This window comes from Rhagoletis zephyria, unplaced genomic scaffold (assembly GCF_001687245.7).
Source record: "Rhagoletis zephyria isolate East Lansing unplaced genomic scaffold, Rhagoletis_zephyria_1.1 Rzeph_scaffold_18718, whole genome shotgun sequence".
NCBI classification, from domain to species: Eukaryota; Metazoa; Arthropoda; class Insecta; order Diptera; family Tephritidae; genus Rhagoletis; species Rhagoletis zephyria.
In genome coordinates this window covers 1-9,748 of record NW_016175779.1, presented here as the reverse complement: position 1 = coordinate 9,748, position 9,748 = coordinate 1, and the positions used below count along the sequence as shown (strand labels likewise).

Here is a 9,748-nt window from a genome sequence, read left to right as displayed (position 1 = left end):
AGTAGGCTTATCACCAGTGAACAGCGATCGTTGAGATTACTGCGGGTAGACAGAAGTCCGCCTTAATGACCTTTTGTAAGGCCAAGTTCTTTTCCAAAGAGGGAGACATTATGGGTAAGGTTATGAATTAAGATGTCAAAACGGAAATTCGCAACTCACTAAGCGCCAATGAGCGCAGACGAAACCCCGTAACAGTACCGTGTTGGACCTTAAGACAGCGACCATGGGATGAGCTCTATGTATTATCTCGCGAATTTCCAATTTTTTCTATCTTTTTCTAATGATATAATTTTAGTAATGTAAGCTATTTTTTGACTTACGGATATATTTCATTACCGCCTGGATGCAAGCGCTCTTGCAACGCTCTCAATTTCTTCGCTGCATCTACAGAATGTTTAACAGCGCGATTGTAGACATCTTCATAGGATAAGTAATCCAAATCTAAAGGATCATCAAGGTCTTGGTAGAGCTCTTCCTCTGTAAGTACGTATAGATGATTAAAGGTAAATGAAAGTAAAATTTTGAAATATGGAATAAAAGTTCTTAGTGTTAAAAATAGTTACCAAAATATTTGTGAATAAAAGTGCCAATACCAGCGCTGTACTTTGTTTGGGCTATGAATTTATCTTAGTCGGTTCAAGAAGCTTAAGCTTTTAATTTTTGGAAACTCAATTCGCGAAAAGTACATAGATAACTAAGAGATAATTAAATTTGATATTATGCCAGATTTTTACTGGATGCTGAATAAAAAATTTTAACTCAAAATTAGGCATTAAACAACAGTCTGTTTTCATAAGGCATTTTGTAAATGGCCATTTATGTTTTTATGCCGAATTTCCGCTAGGCATTGAGATGACGAAAATTGTGTGCCATTTAAAAAATGCCATGTGAAAACGAATTTAATTACAATTTTTATTAGCGTAACTTTTTTTCATTAAAATTTTTGCCACTTAATGCCAAGTGAAAACCCGGTATTATTCTACTCAAGGGTTTTTTTTTATTTCTTTTCTCTCTCGCTTAAGTACTTATTCACTCTTATTGCAAGTTGAATTGCGTAAAGTGTAATTTTAATTAAAATTTTTTTGTTTTTGTTTATTATTTATTTTCATACTAAATGTTTACAAACTATTCTGTTCTAATTTCAAAATCTACCCCCAACAATTCTATTTTTAACGGCCGTCCACTTTTCTGCAATGCAAAACTGAAAGCAATGACCAGCTTAACTTTTGATTCAATCCGCTCAAGGTACAAGAAGAGAATACATTATATTCCCACGTTTTTGCACATGCGCAATGTGCACACTTACATACATATGTACATGCATAAGTCAAATGTCAAGCAAGCCTGTTTTTAATTATCTGGCGAATTAAAATTACACAGCCGGGTGTGTTGATCGGCATTCGAATAGCAATTTTCTGAATGAATTTTTTTTTTTTCGAAATTAAAATTTTATTCACATACATACATACATACATACATACCAGCAAGAAATTAAATTGATCGATGTTTTTGGCAATTAAAAAAAAATATAATTGCCAAGGAAATTTCGAATAAATTTATTTTTATTTTTGCCGAACGTATGGGTGGTCCTATTACATTTTTCGTCATATCTTCGACATTTACTGTCGCATCTTAAAGTCCCGAGGAGGTAATATTTTTTTGTTTCAAAGTCCATTGATCACAAGTACCCGTTCTAGGTCTTACCCACGAGATCTCAGATCTTATCATCTTAACGTACCACCCTAATGTCAGCAAAATTGCAGCTCACCAAAAATCATTAAACTTTTGCTATGAAGGTATTTCGATTATTCCAGTAGAACTATTTAAAACAAGAAAAGAAGTCGAAGTTCGGTCGAAGCCGAACCTTATATGTACATATGTATATCTGGCACACGCCGTTTTAATGTCGTTTTTCATCTTTCTGGAAACCGTCTGTACATGATAAGCAAGGGTATTTCATCCCGACAACATGCCCAGTTTGAAAATTTTCAACTTATTGCTTTGTTGTATCAAAGGCGCGAACTGTATCGAGTTTGGTAGATATTCGGCGTCAAAAAACAGCCCTCATTAGTCCAACTTCGGTTTCGCTAACCGCATTAGTTTTGCGAGGAACACCTTACCTCAAAAATAAGTCAGCGAATGTTTCGTTGTCCACTTCGACAACCATAATAGGGCCGATTGGTAAATCAGTCACCGAGATACACATATACAGTTATAATACCTTGCGCACAAGTGACTCGTAAAGTTTTAAAGGGCGATCACTAGGTTTGACCGCAAATGTATTATCCTATAAAATTTTCTAAGTACTAAGCCGCCAGGTGTTAATGATTTATGTGTTAATGATAAGACACAAACGTTCGATTGTGTCAGTGGAGTTAGTTTAATCAAAATGTGGTTACAATGTTGCAACGATTACTTGCAATAATTCATTGAAGGGCAATAAAGCACTTTTCTTACTAATGACGTTTTCTTTTCGACAAAAAATGTTGCCTCCTCATTGCGCTCTTCTTTATATTGGTGCGCAAAGGGCAATGAGAAAGTAGAAAAGAAAACGCCATAAGTATTTGAAGGCTGCCTTTTCACTCTTAACACGTACACATATATCAGCAACGAGCTTAAATTATACACTTCTATGAATTTTGATTTTTAGAGCGATTGCGCATTATCTTTTCGAAGTGGGATTTGTCTTCATAAAGGCCATGATTACTCTTCAATCATACCATTTCGGATATCGCAAGACAAGAAAAATACTTTGTTTTTGAAGTTATGCACCTCCATAAATATTTCTAAGTAGATTAATTGCTCCTCCTCTTTTCGAAGTCGGATTCCTCTTCAAAAGGATCATGAGTGCTCTTTATTCACACCATTTCTGGTTTTAGTAGATGATGAGGGAGGACTTTGTCTTCGAATAAAAATTCTGTTTCATATCGACTGCTGAGTGGAAGATCGACCTAACTCGCCAGCCAGTTCGAAAAGACCCTATCTCAAAAAACTTTTTAAGAACGCCCTATTTCAAAATTCGTTTCAAAAATGACCTATCTCTGCTGCCGATTCAGAAACGCCCTATCTCAGTACATTTTCAATACATTTTGAAGTGACATAGGGCGTCCTTCAACCAAATTTTGAGATAGGGTGTTTTTAAATAAAATTCTAAAATAGGGCGTTCTTGAAAAGTCTTTTGAAATAGGGCGTTTTCGAACTGGCTGCCAAGATAGGTCGATCTTCCACTCAGCAGTAGATATGAAACAGAATTTTTATTCGAAGACAAAGTCCTCTCTCATCATCTACTAAAACCAGAAATGGTGTGAATAAAGAGCACTCATCATTGTTTACATATCGCACACCGTCTTCAAAAGAGTCACAACTCAAAATAATAGGTTCGTCAGAAAATGCGAAAAATTATTTCGTAGTACATGCTAAACATATGAGCAAGGGCGACTTTACCTTAGGTTTTTTTAACAAATTATAACAAAAATTTTCTCCAGCCAAGGCACATTAAACAGGTAGTATTAGTAGAGCAAAAACAACATTTGCGTGTATTTTGTTGTTGCTTCTGGTATCGAAAGTGTCAACAACTGTTCTGAATTTTTTCTTCTAAATCAAAGCGTGCCATGTGAAATACAAAAAATTATAAAAAATAAAAAATTGAAATTGGAAAAAATAAAAATGGATGCAACTTTCTTTCCTAGTAAATTTGTTTGCTTCTCGAAGCATTGATCCATCCTTTGCAAGGCCCAGTAATCAGCGGTCGTGCTGCCGAGTTGGGCGAACGTTCCAAAAGCTGCTATTCAGTCGCTTGTTTTGTATGGAAAAAGGTTTCACAAGCAAATGGATTTTAACAACTTATAATTTTCGTGAGAAAAAATTAAAAATATTTGACATTTTCGAGACCAAATAATTTGAAAATAAATCAAATCAGCTGCTCTACTGATACTACCTGTTCAATGTACCTTGGCTCCAGTATTTGTTGAAAGGTAAGTAAATAAAAGCTCTGTGTACATTTTTAGAGCATAATTTCAAAAAAGCATATGTATGTATGTATGTCTACTGGGTCCCTATATACATATGTATGTATTATCATGTAATTTTACATATAATATGCAACAATGTATTACAGATTATTTTAAAGCTCTTCGACAGCTTTTTTTAATTCACCATTACTCACCGACTAGTCGCTTCATTTGCACTAGATTTGCATCGCCATAAATCCAGGAGGCGAATTCATCAACATCGAATGTGGCATTCTTTCGTTCTTTCACCAGATCGGGATTAATGTGTTTTGCTATGGACATTTTTTCTTTTGTTTTTTTAATAGCTCGTTTGATTGCAAAATTTCTTTTTCTGTTTACTCAAAGCGCTAAGCACACCGCGATTTCACGACTCTCAACCGCTTATGTCGCACAACAGCACTTGACTAGAGCTTGTTTTCATAGCGCCAGATCATTGGTGGAGCTACTAGCCATAGACTTGGAAGATACCCCAACAAAGCATTGACCCAGTGAATGGTATACTCTTCGGTTGCTTGGAGCTCTGCGCTACATATATATGTATGTATGTATGTACATTAGGGTGGCCCTTAAAAATGAAATTTTAAGTCTTAACCCCTCAGTGGCTAATACAACGGTCAAAGATATCACATATAAATTTTAGTCCCGATTGGAGTCGATTAAGGCGTGTTGCACAGGGGTCAAAATTAAGATTCCCCTACGGAGACTCAAAAAATTTAAATAAATTTTTTTTTCCTTACCCTACTCAAATCGGGACCAAAATTTATATATGTGAAATCTTCGACGTTAGTAGTTTCGATTTTGGGTATTAGATGAAAAAAATATTAATTTTAATTTTTTGAGTCTCCATAGGGGAATCTGAACTTTGACCCCTGTGCGACACGCCTAAACCGTCTCCGATCGAGACCAACATTTTTGTGTAATATCTTTGACTATATTAGCATCGATGTGGGGGTTGACGTTTAAGAAATCTGATGTAATAATGTACTTAATACATTTAAGAACCACCCCAATGTACATATGTACAGACATATATTTCCTCCAAGAGCGCATTAACGTGAGCAAATTAAGAGCGATATTGTGATTGTGCTTGATAGAAGTCGTCAAAGCATGCTCTCTAATCGTTTATTTTGAGAGCTTTATTTTTCAGATTTCACTAAGCATTACGAAAAACCTGTGTTTGTAAACAAAAAGAGGAATATTTTAATGAACTATCTTTAAATCACAGTATAGACAGTAACCAACCTTTTTGGGTTGTTGTTGTAGTAATCGTTGTTGTTGTAGTTATATTCACTCCTGAGGAAGGCACGGGGTTGTGTGCTGCTATTTAATGGCCTTCCTCAGACTTTTTCTTAGATTTCAGGGTAGTGTGCTATATTATTATTAGATAAATAAATTTAAGTATTTGCCAAATCGTGATTTTATTAAAAGAAAATTATAAATGGTGTTGAAAAACCAAACAAACGCTCGTGCGAAAGCTCTATTTTTGTGTATTGTTAAAATTTATACATGGCGTACTTATTCTTTTGTGGACTTTATGTTACTTGAGAATTTAGACAACATGCGAGCTGGCAGGTTCTGTTATCAATATAATTAACGCAAGCTTTTCCGAGTGGTTGCCTTTCAATAAAAAGAATAAACAAATATTCGCAAATAAATTGGATTTATTTTATAACTGACAACTAACCTACGCTTTTTGTTCTTTTCTCCATTTTAATTTTGACTCCTTATTACCGTCAACAACTTTATGTGTATACATATTTACAAGCTGTCAAAATTTTGCGTAGTCCCACGAGCTAGGTAAAAACTATGGCATTCGTATTCACAACGAGAAATCTCAAAATGTTTGTTTGGTCTTTCCAAATTTTCTCTTTTTAATCAGTTGGCAAAGGCCCTCAGTGGCAGCGCTCCGAGCGTTGAGATAGTAATTTCATGTAAATTAGTAGAAAAGTTCCATGTTGAAAAAACTTTTTATTATGGCGAGAAAATTTTTCATTTCTGCTGTGCCAATTCGTAACTTTTTACTGCTGGAAATTTTTGACAGTTGCTCTGGTTCAGAAGAAGTTGAGCAATTAAAGTCAGAAATTATACAAAAAAGACTTGTCCTTACTGACATTTATTCTTCTAGAACTAAAAGCCATGCATTTATTAGACGCCTTAGTAATAAAATTAGAACAAAAAAATTCTTCAAAACCATCAGGCCGGGTTGAAAATTTTCATTCACCTCATAGTTAACAAAAATTTACAATCCGTAGTACTTTTCTATCAATTCTCAAATGCGTTTAATTTAAATCGTTTAGAAAATGCGTCATTTATGTATACCATTTTATGTGGAATTATTCAATAAATTTCGTTTTACACTATACTTTTTGAAACTATTTGGAGTTAATTATTTTTTGTTTCTAAAAAGCAACCCTGTGTGCTTGAAAGGCGTGTGTACCAATAATTTCATCCCTAGCATATTCATCCCCGAGGAAGGCAGTCGCCAAATTCACCGAAGGTTGTTTACTGGTTATATTGTGATCTACACGTAAATACAGACGACATTCATATATACATTTGTAGTCATTAGGTTCGTTCGCGTAGCTGTTAATTGTTCATGTTTAACCAAAACTTACAGGTTTTTGCGTTCGCGTACGCAAAAAACTTGCAAAGTAGGGGAAATTGAGAGAGCAAAGTGACATTTCTTTTTGAGGGGAAGCTGTTAGTTTCTGTTGGAAAAATTTTTGCCAACAGCAATTTGCCAACAGGGAAACAGCTGATCAAAAACAGCTGGTTGGCATTTACGCAAATCACAAAATTTAATTTGATGGTTTGGAAGATAAAAATTACAAAATGCGACTAATTAAACTTGTAAGAAGTAAGTAGTTATTTGTTTAATCAATAAACTGTGTCAGTATAACACTTTGCGATGACTTTTCGTACGTTTTAAATTTTACACTTTTGTATGTAAACAAAAATTATATCAGCTGTTCGTCTAACTTGCAAGTTTCTGCAAATTTTCTGTTCGCGTACTATTTTGGATATTTCTCTCTTGTGAGCGAACAGATGACATTTCGCCGGAATTTGGCAGTTGGTTGGTTTCTGTTGGAGATTTTAAACGAACGCACCTATTGAAAGCTGTTCATTAATATTTTAAACTACTAGCAGACCCGGCGAACTTCGTCCCGCCCAAAATAAATTTTTTTTATCGAAACAGGTTGGATCAACATTTTCACCAACAATTAGCATTAACGATTTCCAGTGGAACATTTATCTGCTAAGACTGTGGTTTGGTGGACGTCAGAAGCCATATCGTCGATGTTTTTGCAAAACCGCCTATCTTACGGCACTCAAATTTTACAGGACAGCGAAAAAACGGTTTCTTCTTTGAAGCCATTGCTTTGATAGGCGGAATTTTCGCTAGCTATTATTTTACAAATCTGTTGTTTTAATAACGATTTAACGATTTGTATGCATAAATCTCAATGCCTGGAGTTCAGGGTTACGAAATTTCATTTTTGCCACAACGGCGATTTAGGCGGATTTGCAACTGGTCGATGGGCGGGTTTGCAAAAACATCGACGATATGTATTTCCATTGCCGTCTTAAGTCTGCGTTCAAACACGGAAACTCGAGTTTCTTATTATCGGCGATTTCTCTTTTGGTGTTGCCCTTTGCATTCACACACAGAAACTCTTTTGTACGCAATTGTTGTTGTCAGCTGTGAACCGCTAACTTGTATTACTCAGGCGAAGGAGAGCACAAAGCGTGTTTCCCGAGTACGGGCGATTCGGTACCCGTCCCCTTTCCTCGTCGCTCTCTCACCTACAAGCTTCGAGTTTCCGCAACAAAAGTTTTCGTGTCTGCACATCGACTAAATAACCTAACGAAACTGTTATGTTCGTGAAGAAGTTCCTGAAATTCTCAAATGATGTCGCGCTTCATAACACGGTTAATCGCACACCCGAAAAAAAAATTGAAGAACTTTTTCCTCTTTATTCCCTGGCGGCAACAATGATCCGGCCGATGGTGAATCTGTCCTTTAAACTATATAGTTTGGTGGTAATTGAGTATCGTTGTTCTACAGAAATCCAACATATTGTACATAGTCTTATTTCAGGCGCAATGGTGGTTTATTTAACGGTGGTAATTTAAAATTGGCCCCTGGGCAATTCAATCCTGGTGTCTCCGAGTGAAGCTTCAACGCAAAGCAATATGGGCAAATCACATCCATTGGGGCAATTGGAACACACGGAAGCTCGACATACTCAGTGGTCCCATACGTCGATGTAATCGGACATGCACGACATTTTTTCTCACTTGGACGATTTTTAGTAACAACTCGATTCCGATGAAAATTTTCTCAGTTTGGGATTGACTTCGTATTTATCCATACCAAGTTCCAGAGATATGCAGTATGAAAAATTAGGTTTGTATGGGAGGTGCCAAGCTCCCTTTACATATCGAATTATTTTAGCCCCTAACCTTCCTAAACTAAATAACCATACCATCTAAACTAAAAGTAACTGGTACTATAATTGGCACTAATTTGGGGTTGTCTGGTAACACCATCGAGTTGTCACAATTATTGCAGCTGTCAAAGTGGATTGTATGTGGAATGTAAATATTGCGCGATGTTCGAGATTTGTAAACATTCGAGAAAATTGGCGAATTTTTATGCATAATCTTAATATTGATGTTGTAAAATCCAATAAATTCAACGTTTTATGATTTTTACACCACTTCGGAGCGATGGTGAATGTAATGAAAGGAGTATTCGTTGAATGTGATCCGGCTATGAAACAATTTCTATTGCATCTCGACGAAACACTCGCACTGGGACGCAAATTCATCATACAAGATTTGGATGAGAATCATTTGTTTATCTCTACCGATATCGTCGAAATACTACAAGCACGTGTGGACGATTTGATGGATCGCATCAGTTTCCCACTGCACGAGAAGGAACCTTAAATTTTCACATCATTCATATTAAAACTACATACATACAAACAAATACAATCATTCAACAATGACAGGCCGCGAATCCAACCGCATCAAAGATGCCGAAAAGAAGCGCGTACTCGATGAAGCTGCACGCCAACGACGCGCACGCAAGGCACTTGAAGCACTGGAGCAAGACAATTTTCATGAAGATCCACATGCCGATTTGGTGATGTCCAAGAAAGCGCCGAAATTTCATGATGGCATGAAAAACACAAAAGAGAAGAAAGCAAAGCGTAAAAACGCAGAATACTACAAAGCAAAATATCGTAAGAACTTCCCTCAATTACTGGAGGAATGCAGGCAGAATTCTACGGACGTGCCTAATTACTTAAACGCTTTGGCGCCATCGCCCAACAAGCCGCCAAGACGTTTCTGTGCGGTATGTGGCAACTTTTCCAAATACACTTGCACCGCTTGTGGCACACATTACTGCTGCATTCGTTGTTTGGGCACTCATCAGGATACGCGTTGCCTCAAATGGACGGCTTGAAGTGATCTTTTAAGTTTAGAATTTAGTTGCATACATCCATAGTTACTTTACAATGCAGAATGGTAAATATATACATGCATAATTAAAAATAATATTCAAATACATATGTACGTATAACTTTTAATATTCTTGCATTTCTTTTATTCAAGTGCCAGCTATTGAATACAATTGAAAAAATCATTGGTTCCAAGCAGAGATTGAACATACATCTGTTATATTGCAAGTTTTTATACAAATTCATATTCATTTAAAATTGTTTCAA

The 9,748-nt window shown here is 36.0% G+C and overlaps 2 protein-coding genes across 2 annotated transcripts; both read left to right on the top strand.

Moving 5' to 3' along the window:
* Nucleotides 1-8,613: 8,613 nt before the first annotated feature.
* LOC108380254 (general transcription factor IIH subunit 5-like) lies at nucleotides 8,614-9,145 on the top strand. The gene has a single exon (XM_017636628.1). It carries the CDS (start codon nucleotides 8,742-8,744, stop codon nucleotides 8,961-8,963), a length of 222 nt encoding a protein of 73 aa, XP_017492117.1. The 5' UTR covers nucleotides 8,614-8,741; the 3' UTR covers nucleotides 8,964-9,145.
* Nucleotides 9,005-9,742, top strand: LOC108380253 (zinc finger HIT domain-containing protein 1). Its single transcript, XM_017636627.1, has 2 exons — nucleotides 9,005-9,548; nucleotides 9,636-9,742. Exon 1 carries the CDS (start codon nucleotides 9,022-9,024, stop codon nucleotides 9,484-9,486), a length of 465 nt encoding a protein of 154 aa, XP_017492116.1. The 5' UTR covers nucleotides 9,005-9,021; the 3' UTR covers nucleotides 9,487-9,548; nucleotides 9,636-9,742.
* The last annotated feature ends 6 nt before the right edge of the window (nucleotides 9,743-9,748 follow it).

Coding starts and splice junctions, on each gene's coding strand:
- LOC108380253 (XM_017636627.1), top strand. CDS start 9,022: ATGACAGGCCGCGAATCCAACCGCATCAAAGATGCCGAAAAGAAGCGC.
- LOC108380254 (XM_017636628.1), top strand. CDS start 8,742: ATGGTGAATGTAATGAAAGGAGTATTCGTTGAATGTGATCCGGCTATG.